Source organism: Orcinus orca, chromosome 16, assembly GCF_937001465.1.
Source record: "Orcinus orca chromosome 16, mOrcOrc1.1, whole genome shotgun sequence".
Lineage (NCBI taxonomy): Eukaryota > Metazoa > Chordata > Mammalia > Artiodactyla > Delphinidae > Orcinus > Orcinus orca.
This window is the reverse complement of record NC_064574.1, coordinates 15,636,797-15,664,132: the sequence shown is the minus strand read 5'-3', so window position 1 is coordinate 15,664,132 and position 27,336 is coordinate 15,636,797. Positions and strand designations below refer to the sequence as shown.

The 27,336-nt window shown below is 46.6% G+C and overlaps 2 protein-coding genes and 1 pseudogene across 8 annotated transcripts in view; 2 read left to right on the top strand and 1 right to left on the bottom strand.

Moving 5' to 3' along the window:
• The first annotated feature begins 2,178 nt into the window (after positions 1-2,178).
• On the top strand, positions 2,179-3,164 carry LOC101273633 (GTP-binding nuclear protein Ran-like; annotated as a pseudogene).
• A 12,065-nt stretch (positions 3,165-15,229) lies between these two features.
• WFDC3 (WAP four-disulfide core domain 3) lies at positions 15,230-26,763 on the bottom strand. Of its 6 annotated transcripts, none has more exons than XM_033433825.2 (6): positions 26,584-26,672; positions 24,637-24,725; positions 17,288-17,536; positions 16,826-16,957; positions 16,082-16,267; positions 15,230-15,465 (listed from the first exon to the last, which is right to left on the bottom strand). In XM_033433825.2, exons 2-6 carry the CDS (start codon positions 24,713-24,715, stop codon positions 15,449-15,451), a joined length of 663 nt encoding a protein of 220 aa, XP_033289716.1. In that variant the 5' UTR covers positions 24,716-24,725; positions 26,584-26,672; the 3' UTR covers positions 15,230-15,448. The 6 variants fall into 6 exon arrangements, with proteins under 6 accessions (XP_033289716.1, XP_033289710.1, XP_033289712.1 ...); XM_033433819.2 differs by lacking the exon at positions 26,584-26,672 and adding an exon at positions 26,108-26,556; XM_033433821.2 differs by lacking the exon at positions 17,288-17,536.
• DNTTIP1 (deoxynucleotidyltransferase terminal interacting protein 1) overlaps positions 26,726-27,336 on the top strand; it is a 24,891-nt gene continuing 24,280 nt past the window's right edge. The window contains exon 1 of one of the 2 annotated variants that reach the window (XM_033433817.2): positions 26,726-26,866. Coding sequence is in view for 1 of the 2 variants with exons in the window: in XM_004272908.3 (XP_004272956.1) it covers positions 26,762-26,866 (105 nt within the window). In the remaining variant the exon portion in view is untranslated. The remainder of the gene's footprint in view (positions 26,867-27,336) is intronic. The other variant, XM_004272908.3, reaches the window with a different exon arrangement.

The following is a 27,336-nucleotide window of genomic DNA, read 5'->3' as shown; positions in this document are numbered from 1 at the left end:
TTAAATAAAACAGTAAGTAAAATGGAAAAGAGGGAATTTCATGTAATTCTATAATACAAGCAAGGAAAAATAGGTAGCATATTTGTGCTGTATCTTATAAGGCCGTATGTTTAAAAACATTCCTCCTTTTTTAACATTTAAACATTTAAACAATGTTTAAAAACATTCCTCCTTCAAATATTGTACATTCCATATTGCCCCACCTTTGGCCAGAACCTCTGTTTAACTGGGCTCTTTACACATTGGGTAACCCAAAGTAACATTCTAGACAGAAGAAATATGAGCTCATGGTGGGACTTCCTGGGCAGTTTTTAATCTTTCCATCTTTCAGGCTTTCATGCTTTCTAACTTCATGAACCTTTACCACCTCAGATGATGTACAATACATGCTCTAGGGCTTCAGAGTCCCTTCGGTGAAGCGTTAACCATATCCCCCCTGATAGGCTCATTCACTTTAGATAAAAATAAATCCTCCTTTTCCTGCTTTACCAGGTGAAAGAGAATTCCAATTGAGCCCATAAATGTGGGTTAAGGAAGCTGTGACACCACAGAAAAAAGAGGCTTAGCCGGAAATGAAATATAACTGCAGTGAAATTGCCTGGTCCGATACAAAGTCCTTCCCTCTAATGGAATGCTACTGGGTACATGAGTGTCTCAAGCTTTCTCAAGAACTTTCAATTGTTAGTTTTCTACTAGACAGAACAGAAAATGCAATGGAAAAAAATAAAGGAAATTTAATGATCCTCATTGTTTTGTGCCTCACACCTCTTTCATCTAAAATTTTGTGCTGTATGCTTTCCACTGAAATGGAACATCTCACTTTCTTCCCCCAGAGACATGCAGTGCAGGACTTTCACTGCACGTGATAACAGAGATACTTCATGCAAAACACCAAGGTTTCCAGCATCCTGGGGGATATTTATTCAATTCATTATAGCCTAGACCCTCTCCCATTCAGTTTTCCTTCTCCTTATTGGGAGCTGGGCTAGTTAGTAAGTTAAACAAAAATGTTGACACTGTTGGAACCATGGAGCAAGGCACCTCCAGACTCCTGGCCCAACAGTGAGGAATAGACATCAAGAGTTTAGCTTCTACTAGGTAGATCTTAAATATACTCACAACACACACACACACACACACACACACACACACACACACACACACACACACAAATGGTAATTATATGAGGTGATGGACATGTTACTTTGCTATCACTTCACAGTGTATACGTATATCAAAACATCATGTTGCACACCTTAAATATAATTTTTATTTATCAACTGTACTTCAATAAAGCTGGGGGGGGTAGGCCTGACTAGTCACCTCATGTTTCTACATTTCAAGCTTTTTATCTTCTGTTAAACTTTACTGCTTAAAACAGTGGTATTATGCAATTCGGTGTTTGCTTCACTTACCCTATTGTGATACATTAACCCTATTTTCTTCTGATATGGTCAACTGAATAAAATTGAGGATCCAGAAATAAATTCTTACATTTTTGATCAATTGATTTCCAACAAAGGGGCCAAGATAATTCAATGGGGAGCTCAGTTTTTTCAACACGTGGTGCTGGGACGATAGAATATACACATGCAAAAGAGTACAATTGGACCTCTACCTCACATCATATACAATAACTAACACAAAATGGATCAAAGACCTAAATGTAAGAGCCAAAACTATAAAACTCTTAGAAGAAAACACACAGAGGCAAATCTTTGTCACCTTGGGTTAGGCAATGGTTTGTTAGAATGACACTAAAAGTACAAGTGACAAAAGAAAAAACAGATACATTGGTCTTCATCAAATTTTTAAAAATTGTGCTTTAAAGGACACTATCAAGAAAGTGGAGGGAATTCCCTAGAGATCCAGTGGTTACAATTCCACGCTTCCACTGCCGAGGGCACGGGTTAGATGCCTGGTTGGGGAACTAAGATCCCGCAAGCCCTGCAGTCAGCCAAAAAAAAAAAAAGTTTTATTCATAATTGCCAAAAAATGGAAATAAACCAGATGTCCATCAGTTGATGAATGGGTAAACAAAATGTGCTATATTCATACAATGGAATATTATTTAGCAATAAAGAGGAATGAAGTACTGACACATGCTACAACATGGATGAACCTTAAAAATATTATGTTAAGATGGGGCACAGAGATGCTTCTGGAAGAAATATCACAATGACTGCCCAAGGAGAACCCCAAGTTCAGTTCAAACTTATACTGGTTGGTGATGGTGTTACTGGAAAAACTATTTTCATGAAACATCATTTGACTGGTAAATTTGAAAATACCTTGGGTGTTGAGGTCCACCCCCTTGTGTTCCATACCAGCAGATGATCTATTAAGTTCAATGTATGGTCAGTTTGTCAGAAAAAATTTGGTGGACTGAGAGATGGCTATTATATCTAAGCCCAGTGTGCATTATAATGTTGGATGTAACATCAAGAGTTACTTAACAAGAATGTGCTTAACTGTAATGGAGATCTCATAGGAGCATGTAAAACACCCCCACTGTGCTGTGTGGCAACAAAGTGGATATTAAGGACAGGAAAGGTAAGACAAAATTGTCTTCCACTAAAAAAGAATCTTCAGGGACTTCCCTGGCGGTGCAGTGGTTAAGAATCTGCCTGCCAATGCAGGGGACATGGGTTCGAGCCCTGGTCCAGGAAGATCCCACATGCCCCAGAGCAACTAAGCCCGTGCACCACAACTACTGAGCCTGCGCTCTACAGCCCGCCAGCCACAACTACTGAGCCCACGTGCCGCAACTACTGAAGCCCACGCGCTTAGAGCCCGTGCTCCGCAGCAAGAGAAGCCACCACAATAAGAAGCCTGCACACCGCAACAAAGAGTAGCCCCCTGCTCGCTGCAACTAGAGAAAGCCTGCGCGCAGCAGCAAAGACCCAATGCAGCCAAATAAATAAATATTTTTTTAAGAAAAGAAATTTCAGTACTATGAAATTTCTGTCCTAAGTAAATTCAACTTTGAAAAGCCCTTCCTCTGGCTGGCTAGAAAATTAATTAGAGACCCTAACTTGGAGTTTGTGGCACGCCTACTCTTGCCCTACCAGACTGTCATGCACCTGGCTTTGGCTGTGTAACATAAGCATGACTGAGAGGTTGCTCAGACAACTGTTCACCCAAATGAGGATGACGACCTGTGAGAAAATGAGTCTGGAGAACAAGGTCAAAAGTCTAGTTTTACAGGCAACTGTCCTGTGATGTCAGTGGTGCAGCATGTTTGCCACTTTATTATTATATAAGTTGAGCAGGATATGTGCTTAACCTTTGGGGTGCTGAAGGAGAAGAACAGGCTTCAGAGTGAATGTGGCAGTTTTAAAAATACCTTCTTTGGGGCTTCCCTGGTGGTGCAGTGGTTGAGAGTCTGCCTGCAGATGCAGAGGACACGGGTTCGTGCCCCGGTCCGGAAAGATCCCACATGCCGCTCCGCGGCTGGGCCTGTGAGCCATGGCCGCTGAGCGTGCGCGTCCGGAGCCTGTGCTCCGCAACGGGCGAGGCCACAGCAGTGAGAGGCCCTCGTACCGCAAAAAAACCCACAAACCTTTTTTTTTTCGGACCTGCATATTTAGCTGTTTTAGAATGCAGCTGTTTATTCCTTTAGTGTCTAATAGAAGATTGCTACTATCACATCACAATATTCAGTGGTGAAATCTTGTTACTGTCATTCCTCCCTTTCGTTTAGAATCAGAATAAAGTTTTATTTCAAATATCTTTTTTAAAAAAGAAAGAGAGAGAGAGAGAAAGGGAAAGGAAAGATTAAGTGAAAGGATCCAGACACAAAAGGCCCTAAATTGTATGATTCCATTTATGTGAAATATACAGACAAGGCAAATTTATAGCGACAGAAAGTAGATTAGTGGTTGCCAGGGGCTAGGGCAATGGGAGAATGGTGTGTGAGTTTTCTTTCTGGGGTGGTGAAAATGTTCGGGAATTAAATAGTGGTGATGGTTGCACAATTTGTGACTGTGCTAAAAGCTATTAAATTTGTGAGTATGTAAATTATATCTCAATTTTTTAAAAACAGTGTGGCAGTTGTACAGGAATGAAAACAGTCATAGATAAATGAGATAGAAAATCCAGAAAGTGATCCAAGTATAACTGAGAAAATGATGAAGCAGCATTTCAAATCAAGGGAAATTTTATATATCCTTCAATAAATGATCAGACAATTTGCTGTTCATTTGATACGGTAGTCAAATTAGATCCCTACTCCACACATTTATACAAAAATAAATATCAAATATATTAAGGTTGTACATGTAAAAAAAATAAAATGATAAACTAATAGAAGAAAATATATGAAAACATTTTTCTAAATTTGGAGTGATAGAGGACTTTCCAAGACAGAAAACTCAGAAGCCCCTATGTTTGTTTGTGTGTTCATGTATTTATGAATGACAGATTTCATCATACAACTCTATGTATATAATTATATAAACATTAAAAGTACACAACTGAAGAAACCACAACAGGATGAGAGGGCAAATAATACCCTGGGAGAAAATACTTACAGCAAATTAAGACTCATAATTTATAAAGTACTCTCATAAATCAGTAAGAAAAAAGACCAAGATAAAAATAACCGAAGTGTAAGAAGAGGCAAGGCAATTCACAAACTCAAAATGTCAATAACCATGCTGAAATAATCTCATCCCCACTAGTAGTCAGGGAAATATAAGTTAATGGTCTGCCATTTTTCACCCTTTAAATTTACAGATAAATGAGCGTTGGCAAAGCTGTGATGAACTGGGTAATATCTGCTGAATTTTATAATGTGTAATACATGCTTTTGACCCCGAAGCTCACCTCTAAAAATCTGTCATAGAAATAATTGTACATAAAGATCCATGTTCGAGAATGTTCACTACAGCATTATTTGCAATTATCTATCAAAAACAATCTACTATGTTCATAGCAGCACTATTTACAATAGCCAAGACATGGAACAACCTAAATGTCCATTGACAGATGAATGGATAAAGAAGATGTGGTACGTATATACAATGCAATACTAACCAGCCATAAAAAAGAATGAAATAATGCCATTGGCAGCAACATGGATGGACCTAGAGATTGTCATACTAAGCAAAGTAAGTCAGAAAGAGAAAGACAGGACTTCCCTGGTGGTCCAGTAGTTAAGACTCCATGCTCCCAATGCAGGGGGCATGAGTTCAATCCCTGGTCAGGGGAAGATCCCGCATGCTGCAAGGCACGGTCAAAAAAAAAAAGAGAGAGAGAGACAAATAACATATGATATCACTTATATGTGGAATCTATTAATAAAACAAGACAAATGAACATATCTACAAGATAGAAACAGACTCACAGGCATAGAGAACAGACCTGTGGTTGCCGGGGCGGGGGGGGGGGGGGGGGGGGGGGGGGGCGGAGGGAAGGACTGGGAATTTGGGATTAGCAGATGCAAACTTACATATAGGATGGGTAAACAACAAGGTCCTACTGTATAGCAGAGGGAACTATATTCAATATCCCGTGATAAACCATAATGGAAAAGAATATGAGGGAATTCTCTGGTGGTCCAGTGGTTAAGAATCCACCTTCCAATATAGGGGGCACGGGTTCGATCCCTGGTCAGGGAAATAAGATCCCGCAAGCCACGAGGTGTGGCCAAAAATAATAATAATAAATAAATAAAGGAAAATAATTTTAACTGGGAGAACTCTAAAAATGGAAAGATATAAGCTCCATATCAGATGGATCAATGCAGAACAGAAGAACCTTAACACTGAAACCAAGAACACTCTATATAAAGAAAAATCAATAGCAATCTTATCTGCAAGCCCAAGAAGTGTTGCAAAAAGATAGAGGCTTTGTCACCTGAAACACTTATTGGCTTCATTGAAATAAAATTGAAAATAAAAGTCTTTGAAACCACTTGGCAAAGATCATGGGAAACAGCAAAAGCCTTGTTAAATATAAAAAAATTAATAAATAGTTAGGGAAACAGAATACTTTAACAATTAAAAATCACGTCTCTCTATGACATACTGTTGAATGACAAACGCCAATATCACAGAACCACAGGCACTTCCCCTGATTGCTACCCATATCAACACTTGTGACGGTTATCTATGGGCCAGGAAATCTTCCTCTTTGTTTGGATATCTCAACAATGATTATGCAGTTTTTTCAAAAGATAATAAACTGGAAAAGGAAGAGATGAAGGAAGGGGGAGGGGAAGGAGAAAAGGAATAACAAAAAAGACTCTTGGCCCCAAGCATATAAACAGCTCTGAACATATGGGAAAGCTGAAGGAGAAAAACAAGAGAATGGTAAAGGCTGGATGAACATTTCAGATTACTGAATTAGGATGGGATTTCCCTGGCAGTCCAGTGGTTAAGACTCCATGCTTCCACTGCAGGGGGGCAGGGGTTTGATCCCTGGTCAGGGAACTAAAATCTGGCTTGCTGCACTGCACGGCCAAAAAAAAAGAAAAGAAAAGTTTATTGAATTGGGCTCACAGATCCTTGTAGCTGAGAGGGACTTTTCATGCTGAAAACTTGGCCTCCGCGCACTGATGCCAAATGGAATCTTGGAAACAGTTTTGGGTGAAGTAGAAAAGAATAGCTTTATTGTTTTGCCAGGCAAACGATAGGGGAGGGGAATTTGGTGAGGAGTGAGTTGCTGATAAGGATCAGGGTGTGTGCAGGGCCTGTTTAATCTGGCCTCAGGCGGTCTCCTGATGAGCTTTTGTGGTTCTCCAGGTTATCAAACTATGACCCTCTCTCTGGAATGAAGAATGCCTCATCAAGTAGTTTATCTTCCATTTGTTGGGGGTTTTAATTCTGCAGAAGAGCTCAAAGATACTGTTACGTGTGTCCCTTGAGGCAGAACTGGGAACCTGCCCCAAGGCTGCGCTACTGTTTCTGGGCTGCTCCTCCCTTGTCTCTGCATCCCCTCCCTTCCCTGATTAGCAACTGTTCGAATCTGCCCTTTGGGACTCAGGGAAGGTCATGGAGGCTGAAGCCTATTACCAAGAAATGGGGGGACACAGAAAGGCTTCCGTGCCCAGAAGCTCCACAGGGTCCTGCCCGGTTTCATTTTCACAAACTTCTAATTCAGAGATCCCCAAACCAGATCACCTACTAGAATCCCCTGAGGAGCACTTTTAAAATAACTACTAATAAATAAACAAGCAGCTTCTTTGGCCTGCCCTAGTTTTGACCTACTGAATCAAAATATCTGGGATGGGGGATCTCACTGGTGGCGCACTGGGTAAGAATCTGCCTGCCAATGCAGGGGACACGGGTTCGAGCCCTGGTCCGGGAGGATCCCACATGCCACGGAGCAACTAAGCCCGCGAACCACAACTGCTAAAGCCCCCTAGAGCCGGTGCTCCATGACAAGAAAAGCCACCGCAATGAGAAGACCGCGCACAGCAACAAAGACCCAACACAGCCATAAATAAATAAATAAGTATATATATATATATATATGGGATGGGATTTGGAAATCTGTACATTAAGAAGCCCACTTGAGTACCGATGACCATTGAACCAGGCCAGGGTTAGGGGATCCGACCCTCCACACAGTAGAAAATTTGAGTATAACTTATAGGCAGCCCTCCCTATACGAAGCTCCTCTGGATCCACAGTCCCGCATCCTCTGATGCAACCAACCAGCACTGCAGGGTTTACTATTGGAAAAAATCCACCCTTAAGTGGATCCACACAGTTCAAAACCACGTTGTTCACGGGTAAACTGTAATTCTGTTCTAAAACCAGACCTGACAACCACTAATTCTATTGGAGAGTGCTGCTCTAGATATTTCTTTCTGCCTAAGAATTCTAGCTGGTACTAACTTCTCATATATGTATACACCCCCTTCCTCCAAACAGGATTTGAGGAACTTAATACTATAAAACAGATTCCATAAAACTGAAAAATCATTGAACCGAGAGTAAAAAAAAAAAAGTCAGAGACAAAAGAGGGTAGAGAAACTGAGTAACAAATGGCTAACATTCATTGGGTGTGCGTTTTGTGTCAGGCTCTGTGCTAAGTGCTTACTTTATATATTGACTCTTCCCAGAAATCTTGTGAGGTGGGCAAAGTGATAATGTTATTATCCTCATTCATTTTGCATAAAGATAATAAGCAACAAAGAGTCTAAATTCAAACCCAGCCCTGGCTCCAAAACCCAGGCTCTTGGGTAGGATGAATTGGGAGATGGAGATTGACATATATACACTATTGATACTATGTATAAAATAAATAACTAATGAGAACCTACTGCCTAGCACAGGGAACTCTACTGAATGCTCTGTGGTGACCTACATGGGAAGGAAATCCAAAAGAGGGGATATATGTATACGTATAGCTGATTCACTTTGCTGTACAGTAGAAACTAATACAACATTGTAAAGCAACTCTACTCCAATTTGAAAAAAAAAAAAAAAAACAAGCCCTTGGCTTCCTGGTAGCCAAAATGAAATATCATCTCTCGATAGCAACATAAGAGATGTCCAATAAATTATTTCCCATTCTCATAACAGCTTATCATGAGAGGGAAACTCCTGATCTTGAGCTCCACAAGGAATTTGCCCTGTGACTTGGTACAAGAAACACTGATACAACATAATGGATAATGTCCCCAAGATAAATGTTACCAAAAGTGCAGAAGCATTCCACATCATATGAAAAGGAAGGCCATAATGTTAGGTCTTGCTTTATTACATGTAATTCAGTAGGGATCTGGAGTATAGACCCAGCTATGTAACTTTTTCTCAAAGTGGATTGAAAAAGCTGGGACGAGCTCAGAATAACCTTTCTCTTGCCTGGAAATGGTCTATGACGACCTCTGCTGCCCTCTGGTGGCTCTGAGCATAAAAGCACCAACAAGGAATTCCACTCAAAACTCCCAGCCCCCAAAGCGCAGCTAAGCCTGGGGTCCCAGAGGAGGAGCATCTGAGCCCCACTACCACTCCAAATAGGTCTTGATCCCTCACTGAGCACCCTACACCTCATCTTCAGTGTCTGGATGAGACACCCTCACAAACTCCATTTCATTTCTTAACAGGAAGAGCTAAATCGGACTCCATGTTCGATCTGTTTCTTTGACTCTAACCTTTGCTTTGCGTTTTGTTACTATAATCAGACATAATGGCCTGCCGCAGGGAACCCTGTCCACCTGTGGATGGCTGCAAGAAAGAAGAAATTAACACATCCCCTCACCAAGGCTGTCCATTCCAGGGGATACTTGCAAAAGTTATGGCCTTTTTACTTTACTTCCTCATCTCCTCCCCCTCTCTGTGCTATAAAAGAAACTGTCATCCAAACTCTGATAAAATGATTTATTGGAGACACTAGTCTGCCATCTCCTTGATCTGCCAGTAGGCTTTGCATTCCTTCCCTCAACACCTCGTCTCCAATTCATTGGCCTGTCGTGCAGCTAGCAGAGCGAGCTTGGACTCGGTAACAATTTCCCTGTCCTGAGTGCACTGGTGTCCTGGTCCAGACTGGAGCTGGGGTCCAGGTTGTCGTTGGAAGAAAACAATTTAAGAGCTGTTACCTGATGGTCTGACAGTCAGTATATAAGGACACGATGACAAAGTATAAATGAGGAAGTATGAAAGGGAGCGTATGATGCAGTTATCCTTGCCTGTCCCTCTTTTTCTTCTCAAACTATCGCAGTGGATCCCAAACCACTAGCCTACCACTACTTTATAGTTAGAGAAAGTAGAATATTAAAATTAGAAGAGGGACTTCCCTGGTGGTCCAGTGGGTAAGATTCCGTGCTCCCAAAGCAGGCGGCCCGGGGTTCTATCCCTGGTCCAGGAACTAGATCCTGCATGCATGCCGCAACTAAGAGTCCACATGCTGCAACTAAGAAGCCCACATGCCGCAACGAAGATACCGCATGCCGCAACTAAGACCCCGTGCAGCCAAATAAATAAATAAGTAAATATAAAAAAAAAATTTAGAAGAATTTTGAGGTCAAACAGACCAAGGTTCAAACTAGCCCTCTGATTTACTCTGGGACTTCGGGCAAGTTACTTAAACTTTCTGACTCTCCAGAAAGAGAAAGACAAATACCATATGATATCACTTATATGTGGAATCTAAAGTATGACACAAACGAACATATCTACGAAACAGAAATAGACTCACAGACATAGAGAACAGGCTTGTGGTTGCCAAGGGGGAGGAAGGTGAGGGAGGGTTGGATTGGGAGTTTGGGGTTAGCAGATGTAAACAATTATATAGAGAATGGATAAACAACAAGGTCCTACTGTATAGCACAGGGAACTATATTCAATATCCTGTGATAAACCATAATGGAAAAGAATATGAAAAAGAATGTGTGTATATGTATACCTGAATCACTTTGCTGTACAGTAGAAATTAACACAACATTGTAAATCAACTATACTTCAATAAAATAAAAAATTTTTAATAAAAAAATAAACTTCTGACTCAGTTTCTTCATCTGAAAAACATGGGACTTCTCAAGGCCACTATGAGGATTAAATGAGATTGTGCATGGAAAGTTCTTAGCTTGGCACCTGGGACATAGTGCTCAAAACGTGTTCCCTGTGAACTCCTTTGGGGGGTTTCTTCATTCTTTACTGATGCTTGTGAATCTAAATGAGGCTGCCCCTCTCTGCACTGATCTCTTTGACAAGAGGGCCCCTTGCCTGGGGCATGGGTTGAGCCTCCTGCCCCTCTCATCCCACGTGCACCACTCCCCAATTACATTGTGCCCCACCAGACAGCAGTGAGATCCAGGAGGACGACAGGGAGAGGATGCAGGGGTTCATGGTGCTGTCAGGGCTCAGCGCACCTGTGGAGCTAGGGACTTCTACCACCAGATGGTCAGGAAAGGGATGGAGAAGGGAAGACTTGCAAGACTCACTGTCTCTGGTCAAAGAACAGGTCTTGGTCAACCCATACTTGAAGACTGGCAAGTGTCAGAACCTCAGAAACTCCTGCCCAGGGCGAGGATTTATTAGAGGAGGTCATCGCGAGGACGTGACCGCTGGTTGCCCCGTGCATGGGACCCGGGCAATCGGAGGCTCCTCACCCCCTCCCCCGTGCTTGGAATGTACCTTCTGCCCACTGTTCCCACAGTGGGAGGTGTTCCAAGGATGCGGCCTTAAGACAGGGATGCTGTTGAAACCATCTGCACGGTGTACACGGCTGAACCAGGCTAAGGCCTCCCTGTAAACTTTTAAGCTTCTGGAGGCGGGTGCAGAGATTGGCTGGTCTTGAGCCCGCCCCCAAACAAACACGTAAGTTCCCTTGCTGGTTAAAACTGCCACCTACCGGGGCTTCCCTGGTGGCGCAGTGGTTGAGAGTCCGCCTGAGGATACAAGGGACACGGGTTCGCCTGAGGATGCAAGGGACACAGGTTCGTACCCCGGTCTGGGAAGATCCCACATGCCGCGGAGCGGCTGAGCCCGTGACCCATGGCCGCTGAGCCTGCGCATCCGGAGCCTGTGCTCCGCGACGGGAGGGGCCACAACAGTGAGAGGCCCGCATACCGCAAAAAAACCCAAAACAACAACAAAACCCTGCCACCTACCAATCCGGAGTGGTCTGCCTCTTTCTTCTCTCTCTCTCTGCCCTCTGTGTGCCCTCCAGAGTAAGGGGCTGGTTTCAAATTTCACCCAGGAAGTTCCCAAGGTGAACCAGCAGGAAGCTGAGAATTAGGGAGGGGGAGGTGTGTGGCTTTTCTGCCAAGTCAGAAGCTAATTTCAGGGTGCAAGTTTAGGGAGTAGGACCAGGGTCCACAGAAGACTTACACTCGCAGGAAGGAAAGGTTCTGATGGCTTTTTTGGTTTAAGGTATAACAGTAGGAAAAGCTGCCCAGAAAGGTCTTGGAGGCGCGCAGCGGGGAGGGCTGGGGTGTTGCAGGGTGCGAGACGTGGAATTTGGCCTCCTCTCAGCCCTTGACCTCCAGCTCCAAGTTCAAATTCAGCCTGAACTTCAGCCCTTTCCTCCTCTCTCTCTCTCTCCCCTTTCTATCTTCCTCTCTCTCTCAAAAACTTGCTACCTATAGGCAGGTCAGCAGCTCCCATGCGGACAGGATGGGCTGCACCAGATGAGAAGGAAAGTTCTGGAAGGGACCCCTCTCCCAGTGCTCAGCCTGAGCTGCACCTGGAGCTCACACCTCCCTCTCCAGTCCTGCTCCCCACCCGGCAGAAAATCATCCTATAGGGGCTTCCCTGGTGGCGCAGTGGTTGAGAGTCCGTCTGCCGATGCAGGGGACACGGGTTCGTGCCCCGGTCCGGGAGGATCCCACAGGCCGCGGAGCGGCTGGGCCCGTGAGCCATGGCCGCTGAGCCTGGGCATCCGGAGCCTGTGCTCTGCAACGGGAGAGGCCGCAACAGTGAGAGGCCCGCGTACCACAAAAAAAAAAAAAAAAAAAAAATCCTACAGTATTTTAAGATCCCCAGATTATCTTTCATCGAAAACTCTTCCATATTGATTTTTCCAACTAGATGCATGTATAATATTATTTTGATTGTTTTAATAAACAATAATTAACAAATAAACATTCATTATCAAATAAATAATGATAAGCAAAACAATGGAAGAGGGATTGGCTAAAATGTTCATCAGCCCATCACAGACCCCGGTCCTTCCCAGCTCCCTGCGATGTGAGCCTGGAGGCGTGGGTGTCCCTAGGATGCCCATGGGTGTCCCTAGGATGCCCACCCTGAGGCTCACGCCAGTAACTCTTTTTCAGATCAGGCAACACTGTCCTATGTCTCCTCTACTCCAAGAGGTGAATGTTCTAAACCAGCAGAAACCAGAATACCACATGCCAGTATGAAAACAGAGGAGGAAAAGGGGGTACAAAAACCCAGCAGTGGTGAGAACTTTTTTTAAAATTTATACTTCACCTTTTTCCATTAAAGTTGGGAATTACAGGGCTTCCCTGGTGGCGCAGTGGTTGAGAGTCCGCCTGCCGATGCAGGGGACGCGGGTTTGTGCTCCGGTCCGGGAAGATCCCACATGCCACGGAGCGGCTAGGCCCGTGAGCCATGGCTGCTGAGCCTGCGTGTCTGGAGCCTGTGCTCTGCGACGGGAGAGGCCACAACAGTGAGATGCCCACGTACCACCAAAAAAAAAAAAAAAGTTGGGAATTACAAAAGCATTTCTGCAATATTCAACATGAGCAGTGATACCATTTTTTTTTTCTTGTTACAAAAGCCCTGCCTACTTAGAAATTTCTGTCCGAATTTTAAATGCATATGTCCTTTGACCCAGTATGGTACACACAGTTTATTACCTACCTATCCCAAAAGCATTCCCTCCTTTCTTCTTGCTAATAGAAGCTCGATTTTTTTTTTAATTCTCAGCACTTTTTTTTTAAGTTGTGTATTTTATTTTGTTTTATTATTTTTTTGGCTGCATTGGGTCTTCGTTTCTGCAGGTGGGCTTTCTCTCGTTGTGGCGAGCGGGGGCTACTCTTCGTTGCAGTGCACAGGCCTCTCATTGCAGTGGCTTCTCTTGTTGCGGAGCACGGGCGCTAGGCACGCGGGCTTCAGTAGCTGCAGCACACAGGCTCAGTAGTTGCAGCATGCAGGCCCTAGAGCACGTGGGCTTCAGTAATTGGGGCACACGGGCCCAGTAGTTGTGGCTCGCGGGCTCTAGAGCACAGGCTCAGTAGTTGTGGCACACGGGCTTAGTTACTCCTCAGCATGTGGGATCTTCCCGGAACAGGGATCAAACCCGCGTCCCCTGCATTGACAGGCAGATTCTTAACCACTGTGCCACCAGGGAAGTCCCATCAATTTTTTTTTTTTTTGGAAGTATAGTTGATTTACAAGGTTGTGTTAATTTCTGCTGTACAGCAAAGTGATTCATTTATATATATATACATTCTTCTTTCATATTCTTTTCCATTATGATTTATCACAGGATATTGAATATAGCTCCCTGTGCTATACAGTAGAACCTTGTTGTTTATCCATTCTAGAACCTCGATTTTTATAGCCACGTGGTCACCTGCCTCAGCCTCAGGGATGAAGCAGGATTAATTTAAGATCTTAGGTCACTTTCCCATTAGCGTTTGCAGACATTTGCTTTCCAGGCCTTCCTTGCAGCTCCAGCCAATGAGATGACAAGGGAAGCCTGGGAAGGCCGTGGCTTCTGGGGAAGCCACTCTCCATCAAGAAAAAGAGAGCATGGTTTGCTGTAAAGGTCTTTTCACCACTGCCCTCTACACACAACTTCCTGTTGTGACATCTAGAGCTGCAGCAACCATCCCACACCCATGAGGTGACCGGCACAAGAACAAAAGCCAACACACTGAGGATGGTGGAGATGGAAGAAATGACTCTGGCCATCAGTGTTTCGGTCCAGCTGCTGAACCAGCCTCACTGCCTCTCTCCAGACTCTGACGTGAGAAAATTAAATGTCTTTATTGGCTAAGCCACTATTAGTTAGGTTTTCTATTAATTGCAGCCCAACAAACTCCTAATGGGATAGACTTGGGAATTACATTCATTCTTTCTCTCATTCAACAAATATTTACTGAGAGTTTGTTCTTTGCCAGGCTCTATTTAAGAAACTAGAATTCTACTACCAAGAATTTACCCAGATTTATCTGCAAAAGTAGGCCATGATTTTTATATGTGAAAAAATGTTAATGTCCAACAAGAGGTAACTGGTTAGTTATTTTCATGGAGCTGTATTAAAAGAATGTATGTGATGGCATAAAGGATCTCCAAGATATAGAATAAAAGATCTCCAAGATATAGAATATATTTTTTGTCTACATAAAAAATATATATTTTAAAAATTATCTTGGTCCCAAGAACCTAAAGACATCCCTCCCTACAGCAAAGCTACCTGGAGGGGACAAAACACCTGTCTTGGAGCCAAGGGCTGGCCCCCAAGGAAAGTGAGCCAAGGTGGGACCATCCAAGTGACTCAAAGAACTAGCCACTCACCCCAGTTCCATTCCCCAACTCACATTCTCCAACAAAAGAAAGGTCAGCAAGTCCAAAAAGAGGCCTGACTGTCCCACTCCTGGACAAGCCTATGGCAAGTCACCCCGGGTTTGGCTTCCATCCTTCTCCCCCCTGGCCACGCCCAACCAGCATCCATTTCCAGTGTTCTCAGAAAGAAGGGATCCCCTATCCTTCCTAAATAAGTCAGTCCCATAATCCCACAGCCACGTTCAGACCCCCTTGCTCTCTTTCCTCATCTTAGCCCTCAAGGAGCACAGACAAGAGGGTCAGCATTAGCCTTTATTGGGGAAAAGAAACACCACACACCCACTTTCCAAGCCCAGGGCTGGGTTTCCTACGCTCAGGGCAGCAGCAAGAACAGAAACAGAGCAGAGAGGGCAATGAAAGTCCCTGGGGGTGTCACAAGCCCCAGGACATCATCCTCTCCTGGCTACCAGGACAAGCCCCCTGGAGTCACCAAAGAAACTCAGGACACATCAGGACAGCTAGGGCACCGGGCTCTCTGCAAGTAGAAGAAACATCAGGTCACAACTGTGCCCTCCTGGCTCCAGCTCCTCAACATGTTTTTTCCCTTCCACCCTGGAGAAGTTTGGCAAAGATTGCTCTCAAAGGCCTTACATAGCTCCCTGCTTCCCAGACAATCCAGTCTAAACTGGCATTGAAGACTCTTATCATTCATTGACCAACCTTACATTTCCTGTTCAAAAAACAGCCTGTCTGTTCCCTTACACACTCTCTCACCACCCCCATCCCAGCTCCCCAAACACGTCACATACATTACCCCCTCTGTGCCTTTGCTGACCGTCACCAGACCACGCATGCAGCATGTTCTCTGGGCTCTCCTCCCTTGGTCACATCCTGCCTAGGCTTTAGGGCCCAGATCAAACCCTACTTCTAGGAGAAGGACCTTCCCAAGGAGCCACACTTACTCTCATCACCTACACGCGCATACTGCCTATACAAGGGTTCTGATCTGTGACATAGAATCTTTCTCTCCAACTAGACTCTCCAGGGCAAAAACTGTCTTGCCGTTCTGGAGTCCCCACCCAGCACCTAAGCCAGTGCTCTGTACATAGCAGTTAAGGCCATTGTTATTGATAACAATGGGCTGTACTCACCTAATTCAAAATTAGACCTGATGGTCCGGTTGGGGTTCAGGGCCAGCTGGGGTGGCAGGATTGGCGGGACACAGAAACGGCCACAGCCTGACTTGCAGCACTTTTCCCCAGCTGGGCAGTTCTCATCCACCATGCAGCTGACAATGCACAGGCCCACCAAAATGTTTGGACAGTCGCCACCCCGCCCTGTGGGATAAACAGGCATAGGTATAGAGACAGGAGGGTTGGTGCAATGACTCCAAGTTCCCATCTGGGACTTAGAGGCTCCTGATGAATCCATCCCTGATTCTAACTAGATCTTAACCAAAGATCTGGCTGGAAAACCTTGAAGTTCAAGGATCCGAGCCCCTGCAGGGCCCCAAGAGAGCATCTGGGCTAATGATTTCCAAATGGTGTCTCACAGGAAGTTCTCTAGAGGTACCTTGGGACTTGATACCTCTGTGGGTTTGGGGCTGGGGCTGGGTGGGATGCAGAAGGAGCAAGGCTCCCAGAGCACCACCCTCTCCCCCTATGCTTGGGCTTCCTACTAACACCCACTGCCTTCCTCTAGTTCTTTCAATGCCAACATGGGCCCCTTGGTCCTTGGAGGAGGGTTGCTTTGGGTTGAAGGGCTAGGAGGACTGGAAAGATGAGAACTCTGACTCCTCCCACGAAGAGAAAGAGAAGAAGGCCACAGATGGCTCCCTCCCAAGCCAGCCCTGGGACCCCAGGAGCACTCAAGTCTTCCCCAAAGAGCCAGCATACCTCCCTTGATGTCTCCATGGCAGGCATGGCCACAGCCAGTGCTGCAGCACTTATGTCCCTGAGGACAGGATGCGTCCCCATCACACAGCTCTTCACACGGAAGGGGGTCTGCAGGACATTCACCGCCAAACTCTGCCATAAAATCAGAGCATTGGGGCCCAGAGGTGTTCAAGCCCAGTGTTAACAGTTATTTTTATTGGGACTCTGAGTATAAAATACATTTTCCATTGAGTCCCGTGTGTACTTTATACCTATTTATGTGTAAAATGTACATATTTATGTGCATACGTGTATATGCAATGCTGATACTTTATATTCTATTTCTTTTTTTTTTTTTAATGCTGACCACAAAATACTAAATAGCTATCCAGACTCACAGACTGAAAAGCACTGTTGAGGTCTAACACATCGTGGCAAATGCACTAGCTGCTACCCCCATATTCATCCTCCCTCCTTGCTTACTGTGGTCGACATCAACACTGCTGGCTGCTGGAATACGTGCTCTTGGGTAGCCCCCTCCCATACCGTCTCTGGGCTCGACTGGGTGACTTGCTTTGACCAACAGGACACCAGCCAAGTATGATGCAAGCAGAGGCTTGAGCAACACTTGCGTACTGGGGCTTGAACACTCCCTCTTGGAAACCAGCCACCGTGCTGCAAAGCAGCTTTGGGCTAGGCTGCGGGATAGTGAGATGCCTCCGGAGAGAGAACCTGGAGGAGGAGAGGCCATCCTGGACATTCCAGCCACAGTGGAACTTGCCAGGGAGCTCCCAGCTGCATGAAGGACCTCAGCTGTGCCACTGGGTATAAGAACTGCCCGGCTCAGCCCAGCCAACCCACAAAGCCACACAACTGTGAGAAAGAATGCACTGTGTTAATGTTGATGACTTCAGGATTGGGGCTTTGGGGAAAAAAAAAAAAAAAAAAGAATGCACTGCGTTACGTCGCTAAGTTTGGGGATCGTTTGTTAGGTGGCAATAAATAACTGAAGCATTTGTGACTAGAACCCCAGGCTTGTTCTGAGAGGCAGTGAGCCCAGTCAGCTAAAATGATTTGCTTCCCCCATATTCCCTTGTAACTAGGGGTGACCACAAACTAAGATATAAGCTGGGAAAACTATTGCATTGTTGGTTCAGGGAATACAGCTGTCAAACTGCCCTCTCATTTCTTTCTTCTTCCAGTCCAAAGACAGACAAGGAATCAGAGCAGCCTTCTTGCAACCAGGAGGCACCCAGTATGAAGACAAAGACAGAATTGCAAAGGAGAGACAGAGAAATTGCTTCATCGTGGAGTCACCACACCAGCCCTGGCGCTGACTTCAGGACTTCTTGTTATGTGAGAAAGAAGAATCCCTGTTGGTTTCATTTTCTGCTTCATGTAGCCAAACACATTCTTGATGTGCCCTTTCACAGCCCCTAAGAAGATAATGAAACTCAGAGAAGAGAAGGGGTTGGCCCGGAACTGCAGAGTGAGTCAGCGGCAAAGCAGGACAAAACTCAGCCTCTCAGTTTGCAATGAAGCACTCTTTCTACTACACCATCCTTAAGACATGTGGGCAACAGGCCAGGTCCACGGGGGCAGGCACACCCAAGAAGTCACATCCAAACCAAACCCACTCACCATGACTCATTCCTCTCAGTGTTTATTTCAAGTTTTTTAAATGGAGGGGAAAATGACAGGCAATTCAAGCTTTGTAGAAAACCGAGACAGGACTGGCCCAGTGCCTCTGAGAACGAACATGTACATACGATTGGACACAGCTGGCTCTGGGAACTCTGATATGATGGAAAAAGCAAGTGTTGGACTCCAAGAGAATACATGCAGCTAAACAATCAAGATATAATAACCTGGCATCCTAGGATTTTTCGGAATAGCCCCTATTTCAAGTATTTTTTGCCATTGTCCGCTTGTGTCACAATTATGTGTCTTGATGTATTTTATTCAGAAAATATGGTCACTGTAACCACCAGATGTATCTCCCCACACCTCCCCACCTGTCTGACAAACACTAAAATCCATTTAACAAGGAACAAAGCCTTTTACCCCACGGTGGAGAAGGCTGCGCATAAAAAAAATCTCCCTGGTTGGGAAAAACACAGCAACATAAACTCACCAAGTCACCGTGTGCCCTAGAGTGGAGGCCTAGAATACCACACTTTCCAGATACCACCATTTTTCCGGGCCCAACTCTGAAGTAACCAGTGCCAGGAGGACCCTGCTACCTCTGCCCTCATCCTCAGGACCAGGCATAGAGACCAAAGCCCTACCCTCTCCCAGGCCAGGCTTCCTTGAGGTCCCTGGGGTTTTGTCAAATATTAGAAGCAATGAAGGGACACTTAGGAAGATAGGCTGAAGCCCTGAGGGTCACAGCACATCCCCTCGGACCAGTGCCCAGCAGAGCCACCCAGTCTAATACCCCATCTGATGCTTGAATCCCTGCCAAACAATCCCCTACTCTCAGCTGAACAGCGGGAATTAAGGGGGCTTCAATAGCTCCAAGCCAGACTACGCCATCCTTATACTTAAGCTAGACAGCCTTAGGTATAAGGAAGTCCTTCTTTATACTCAGCCGAAATCTGTTTCTATCCATTGGTCCTTTTCCTATCCCCAGACACCTGGCAAAAACATGGCTCATGCCATCTCTTTAGCCATCCTCTGCCTTTCACTGTCTTAGCTTTGCCAGGCTAGGTAAGCTCAGTTCCTCATAACGCATGGTTTCCAGTCACCTCACAGGTATCTTAGCAGGAATCAGGATGAGAAATAGGAATGAGAGCCAGAACGGGGATGGTCATCCCTAGCCTCCAGATATGCCCCTATCCCAAGATCCCAAGCTATCACCAGAAAAGTAGAATAAAAAGCTGAAGCCTAGGAAATACGCACACTTAGTCTTTACCGTTGCCCCAGCTCCAACCTTCCCCTAGGGAAGAATGCCAGCTGCTGGCAGAAAATAAATTTCAAAACTTCTTAAGCCAAGAAGGGCCCTCTGAGCCTTCAAACCTACTCCTCTTCTCTTGTAAATAGACAGACACCCAGAAGCGGGAAGGATTGGCCTGAGGTCAATGGTCACAGAATTGGGTCCCAAACCCCCAGCTCTGACACTAGGTCCACTGCCCTTTAACCCACATCATGGTGATCCCCTGCACTCTGCAACGATCACCCAAAACCAAATCACCAAGCACTGGGACTCAGCTCAGTTCTGCCAAAAGACCCAGTGGTAGACAGTTTTAGGGGTTAGGAAAACTTATAAATAAACTAGTGTGTCTGGAACCCCCAAGACCACTCCTAGTTTTGGTGATTCTCTAGGACTCACAGGACTCAGCATACAGTTGTACCCATGGCCATGATTTACGACAGCACAAAAATACAAAGCAAAATCATCAAAGGGAAGAGGTGCACGAGGTGAAGTCCAGAGGAAGCCAGGCGCAAGCTTCCAAGAGTCCTCTCCCAGGGGAGTCACACAGGATGACTTCATTCCTCCAGTATGGAATTGTGACGGTACATGTGAAGTGGTATCTACCAGGGAAGCTCACTGGAGGCTTAGGGTTCTTCCTGCGGTCTGGTCACATGGGTGCTCTCTGCCTAGCTCATACCACTCTTATTAGTTACGGAGGCAGGAACCGTCTCAAAATCCAAATTCCCAGAAGCCCACCAAGGCCAATCTTGTGAGCAGGCCTTTCTGAGAATATCAGTCTTGGGCCTGCTGTGTCAACTCTTAGCTGTACAACCAGCAGTGAGGTTTTAGAAAAAGGGGACCCAAACACACAGGGAGCCCATGCCATCAATGCATACGAAGGATACAATGTACATGTCGTGGGACTTCCCTGGTGGCGCAGTGGTTATGACTCTGTGCTCCAGGGCTTCCCTGGTAACTCAGTGGTTAGGAATCCGCCTGCCAATGAAGGGGATGCGAATTTGAGCCCTGGTCCAGGAAGATCCCACATGCCACGGAGCAACTAAGTCCACACGCCACAACTACTGAGCCTGCGCTCTAGAGCCCGCACTCCGCAACAAGAGAAGCCACTGCAATAAGAAGCCCGCGCACCACAAGGAAGAGTAGCCCCCGCTCGCCACAACTAGAGAAAGCCCGCATGCAGCAACGAAGACCCGATGCAGCCAAAAATAAATAAATAAATAATAAATAAATTTATTTAAAAAGACTCCACACTCCCAGTGCAGGGGGCCCCGGCTTGATCCCTGGTCTGGGAACTAGATCCCACATGCATGCCGCAACTAAGAGTTTGCATGCCACAACTAAGGATCCAGCAAGCCACAACTAAGCAGCCTGCCGGCCACAACTAAGACCCAACACAACGAAATAAATAAGTAAATAAATAAATAAATGTTTTTTCAAAATAATAATAATGCACATGTCATAATAAGCAAAACAGAGGGTCACGGGGGATCAGGAGGGTTCAACTTTCATGCGGTGGAAGGCAGGCCATAAGGGAGCCAGAGGGGACAACTCTTAGGCCATAATCTGAATCTTCACTCCCAAACCTCCTCCTCCTCCTCCCAAAGTTGTCCCCTTCTCAGTAAAGACCACCACCATCACCCAACAGCCCCAGCCAGACACTCGCCGCCTTTTGACACTTCCTTTTCCTCAACACCCACATCTGCTAACTTCTTTCCCCGGGCCTTCAGCTTCACCCTCAAAAGTACTTCAAGTCCGCCACTCTTCCAGGTCTGCACTGTCACCACCCTGGTCTGAGCCATGATCACCCCCAACCCAGCCTGGCATATTGGCCTCTCAACTGGCCTGCCATCTTCTACATTCGCCCCATCCATTCTTCAGACACCAGCAGAGTAGCCTTTTTAAAATGAAAAGCGGATCAGGCCTCTCCTGCTTTTATAGCCCCCTTTAAAGGCCTCCCATTGCACTTACAATAAAGCCTTAGACAGAGGCCCCGGAGACTCCCCCAAAGCCTGGACTCTGCCTCAACTGGAACCACCTTCCTTCACCATCTCTTTCCTCCAGCCACACTGACCTTTCCCCTCCTTAAAATAGTAAGCCCTGCCCTACTCCACTGCTTTTGCCCCTGCAGTTCCCTCTTCATAGCACTCCACCCAATGGCCAGCTCCTTCTCGTTCTCCAACTTAAAATGACACCTCCTCTTTCCCTCTCTTTTCTTTCCCTTCATTGCACTCATCACGACTGGTGGTTATTCTTGCTCGTTTATGATTATTTACTGTGTCTCACATCAGAGGGTGAGCTCCATGAGAGCAAGGGCCGTGGCTACCATGCTTACCCCAGGATGCCCAAATGCCAGGTAGGGTAGACACTCAATATGTATTGAATCCATTTATAAGTGAGCAAGTGAATAGACAAGCCAGACCTCAGATAGTTGGGAGGGAACCTGAACAGCAAGGTGCTGGGCATAACTATGTGAGCTGTCAGGTATTATTTGGCAGGTTTTGTACAAGTTTCTTATGTGCATTTCTTCTCAACTGCATGCTGTAGACTGAATATTTGTATTCTCCGAAAATTCATATGTTGAAACCTAATCTCCAAAGTGAGGGTATTTGGAAGTGGGGTCTTTGGGAGGTGATTAAGCCAGGAGACTGGAGCCCTCATGAATACTAGTGGCCCTTACTGCCCTTCTGCCACGTGAGGTCACAGCAAAAAGACGGCAGGCTACAAACCAGGAAGCAGGCCCTCCCAGACACTGAACCTGCTGGACCTTGATCTTGGACTTCCCAGCCTCCAGAATTGTAAGAAATAAATTTTTGTTGTCTATAAGCCACCCAGTCTATGGTATTCTGTTATAGCAGCCCAAATGGACACTGCATTATCACTCTATGAGATAAATACCCTTATCTCCATTTTAAGGATGATAAAAATGAGGTTCAAAGAGATGAAAGGACTTGTCCAAGGCCACAGAGCCAGCAAGCAGAGGAGCCCGGTTCAGACCCATGCTCAGACCCGAACTGCCTCAGGGGAGCAGGTCCCAGGGTCTGTCCTGTGCCCTCAGACACCCTGACATTCCTCCAAGTTACCAAACAGACAGGACAGGCTATGGTAAGCTTCTGGCAAATCAGAGCTTAATGAAAGTGGAGATTATTCATAGCCCAGGAAGGGGAATTCCCTGTGCAGTGGGCTGTAGCAACGAGTCCCGCTGGGTGAGTGGGCCAGCCCTCCTCCAGGAAAAAGTAGTTAGCTAATATCCCAGCAGAAATATTACTTCCCACCAGACGAGGAACCCCACTCAGCCAGTGGGCTCTGGGAGAGGTGCAGAGAGATCACTACTCTAACCGGCCAAGCTCCAAGGAAAGAGGAAGCCCCATCTGGGCTGGCCAGAGCCCAGGGCAGCTCACCAAGCTGCCTCGCCTGGCGGCCGGCCTCACCCTCAGCCCCCGCAATTCAGCCATCACCTTCAAACACTGCGAAGATTGTACCAGGCCTGACAAGTTGACAGTGAGTGACCCGCGTGAGACAGATTCCCAGGCTCTGGTTCCAGAGCTGGCCCTCCAGAGTCCTGGCAAAGAGTACAACACTCTATTCTCCCTTCCGGGCAGGCTGCCCAAGGGAGCTGCTGCAGCCAGGCGCAGACAACGCCACTGGGTACAGGGAAGGGGCCTGCTACCTGGGGAGGTTTGGCTGGAAGGAGGCCAGCCTTAACAGGAACCCTGAGTTCAAAGTATAAGATGCAGATAATCAATGGCCTGTTCTCGCCTGACAGAAGGCAAAGAACTGGGGACACGAGTGACTAAAGGAGAAGAGACCCCCCAAAAGGGGAAAAAAGAGGTGAGCTAAATTTCAAGAGCCAACCTAGGAGATAGGAAGCTCTCTGGCTCTATCTAGCCCAGAGGCAAGATCGGAAAGGAGACTCGGATTTCGCCTCTCAAGCCAACATACCCTTAGGGATGCCTGCTCGACAGCGCTGACCACAGCCTGCGCTGCAGTGCTTCTGCCTAGCCAGGCAGGATTCATCCTCCCGGTGTGGCTCTTTGCATGGGGTCCTATTGCGAGGGCATTTTCCTTCTTTCACTGCAAAAGTTATCACTTGAGATTGGGGCAACTGGCGAGGCCTCAAGAAACAGGGAATGGAAGCCAAATGTACTTCGGGGACTTTTAGTCTCTCCAAAATTCCTGTCAAAAATATTTCTGGGGCTTCCCTGGTTGCACAGTGGTTAAGAATCCGCCTGCCAATGCAGGGGACACAGGTTCGATCCCTGGTCCGGGAAGATCCCACATGCCGCAGAGCAACTAAGCCCATGGGCCACAACTACTGAGCCGGCGCTCTAGAGCCCTCAAGCCACAACTACTGAGCCCGCGAGCCTAGAGCCCGTGCTCCGCAGCAAGAGAAGCCACTGCAGTGAGAAGCCCGTGCACCGCAAGGAAGAGTAGACCCTGCTCGCCGCAACTAGAGAAAGCCCACGCGCAGCAATGAAGATCCAACGCAGCCAAAAATAAATAAATTAAATAAATCAATAAATTCAAAACAAAATATTTCTGCAACCACTTTCCCCTTCTCCCACACAGCTGCTAACATGCACCCAGCACCACACATGGACCAGCCACTCTGCAGAGAGAGAGACAGAAAGCTTGGGGCGATCCTATTCTCACCCTAGGGTGAGAGCCCTCGGGAAAAGCTAGAACCTCTAGTAAGCCAGACTGGAAGTGCTATCTCCAGAGAGGACAGAGAAAGCCAGGAAGACCTATCCTGGCTGTCCCAAGAATCTATGCGTCCAGTTCTGTTCTACAGAGAAGACCATCTCCCCAGATGAGGACCCTCACTCTGGGAGGAGGCAGGGGATGACTTCTCTAGTCGTTTTCTATTGCTGTTAGCCAGGGATCCCAAATGATAGCTCACCATGCTCTCCTGCAGTCACCCAGGATGCCACAGACCCAAGAGCAAGAAGTGCCTTCAGGAGGAAGAGGCAGCTCGACATGATGATGATGCTGAGGGTAGAGATGAGAACTCAGTTCAGGCCAGACGTGTACACCTTGCCTTGTATCAATACATCAACCGAGGGAAGGGCGAGACTAGGGGATTGGTCTAAGGCCAGCCACAAAGTTTTCCCTTTCGCAATAATCCCCAACGATGTCTTCTCCAGACAAGAAGAAAAGTGACTGGTTGCTGGTGTGTGGGAAAATTCCTGGCACTACCAAAAGACACACGTGATGGGAATGATCAAACTCTGCAGTATACACAACATCCCTGGACAATGATGAGGAATCTAATGGGCAGCTGAGGAAATGGAGGGATGGCCACTGGATAAAGGATCAAAGAGAGCCTTAGAGGGTTTTGGAAGGACACAGCTACAGCTGTAATGAGAGAGGAAAGGACTAGAGACACAACTAAAGAAAAGAACCAAAGCTAATAAAATGCACTGTGGCTCCTGTCCATCCTAGCAACCTAGAAAACAGAGAATCGAACAGACTGCTTAGAAACTAACCAAAAACTACATAAAAGCAGTGTTTAGATTTGTTCAGAACTAATATAAATGCACCAAAAACCTAAATCTTGGTCCCTCTAGCCCATACAGGGTATTATTGGACTATATGAAGGTTAGTCAACAAAACCCAAAAGAACAGTTGCTATGACTCAAGTAGTAACCTAGGTCATATATACTCCCTTTCTTTATCTCTTCTTCCTATATTTCTTTTTATTTTTTTTATCTATTCCTTTGGTCAACCATGATACCTAACAGCAATACCTATTGGCATTGCTTAGCCTAATAAGGTTAAAGGGTAAAAACCTCCTTAATAGGGACAAAGAGTTTGGTGCCAGAAAGTTGCCTTATTGTTTTAAGGCTGATATTGGAGCGTGGAGATAATTAACATTTATTGATGACCTAACATGTGTTTTATACACATTATTTATTTTATGCCTCACAATAATCTTGCAGAAGTAAGAAAACTAGTTCAGAGGGAAAATTAGCCAAGGTCATTAAGCTAGTAAGTGGTAGCTGCTGGAATTTAATAATAGTAATGACAGATAACATTGTTTGAGGGTTTACTACTGCCAAGGTTCTAAGTACTTTACATGAATTAACTCACTTAATTCTCATTGCAACCCTATGAGTTAGGTACTATTATCCCCATTCTACAGATGGGGAAACTGAGGCACAGAAATGTGGGTCACAGCTAATAAGTAGCAGAACAAAGGTAAGCAGTCCAATCCCATAGTCAGTGTTAACCACCATATCATAATGGATTTGAACTCAGATCTTTCTAACTGCAAAACTCATGCACCTTCTACTACCCCGTATTACGACCTGATAAAAGTAATTTTATCTACCACCCATAAGTAGATCCAATTCTATTCATGGACGTCTTACCTCTAATGCAGAGCTAAAGGGGCTCTGGGGAACTCCACAGCTGTTAAATCCCTGCATCCCCAGCCCATCCCAGTATCACGCATCTGGGGAGAGAAGCCCAGAATCTTCATTCAGATGCCTTCAGACGCCAAGAGGCAATCCCTGGGGTCAAGGCCTGGAGAGACCACTGGGTGAGTGGGATGGCATGGGCCAAACCCCCTCTTGCTGGGTTTCGGGGTCCTCGCATTGGGCCCATCCAATTCCGGGGGCTGAGTGCCAGGCATATTAAAATCTAGTTTTCCAGAGACAACTGCAGGCGCCTCGGTACCAAACGCTGCCCTCCGCTCCCCAACACCAGCCCGAGGAAACCTGCTCCCCTCCTCCTGACCCGCACTTCTCCACGGGTCTTGGTCCGGCCAGAGAAAGATCCTTGACTGAACACCCACAGTTTACACCCGAGGGGCGGCCGCTCCCGAGAGGGAGCCTGGTCAACCTACCACAGGGCCTCTAAGCGTCTGGGACCCGGCGAGACGCGGCGGCTCGGTTTCCCTGGTAACCCTGCCGCTCGCTGCGTCGCGCTTCCGGAGACTGCGGGCGGCGCGCTCCAATGACGTCACAGAGAGACTTTTCAGCCGGTGACAGAGTCGGGCTGGACTTGTGGAAACCGGGGGCGCCATGGGGGCCACTGGAGACGCTGAGCAGCCGCGGGGACCCGGCGGGGCAGAGCGGGGCGGACCCGAGCTGGGAGACGCGGGCGCAGCGGGGCAGCTGGTTCTCACGGTGAGGGCGTCCCCGGGGAAGCCGCGGCCAGGCCTGGGCTTGGGCCCGACAGGGCCTCGGGCTCCCGGGACCCTGGCCCGTGGGCGAGAGAACGAAGCGGCTGGTGCTGCCGAGGGGTTGTGGTTGTCGAAGTCCGACGACCCGGCTTCATATTCTGGTGCCGCCCCCCCAGCTAGGTGACGTAGGCCGGCCCTGCCAAGCCCCTGAGCGCCAGTTTTCTCTTCTCGAAAATGGAGATGATTAGGCCCTGCCTCGTAAAGTTGTTGTGGGAAAGGATATATATAAATGCGGGTAAAGCGCCCAGCGCATCATCTGGCACCGAGTAGCCCCTCGGTGGACACTGATTCCTTTCCTCCGCCCGTTCCTGAAAAAGTGGGGTTGGGATTTGGGGGGCAGGAATCTTTATCTCGGTTCCTCTTCTCTGGTAGGACCTTCCAACCACTGCCCTCCCCCCTACCCCAAGCGGGGAG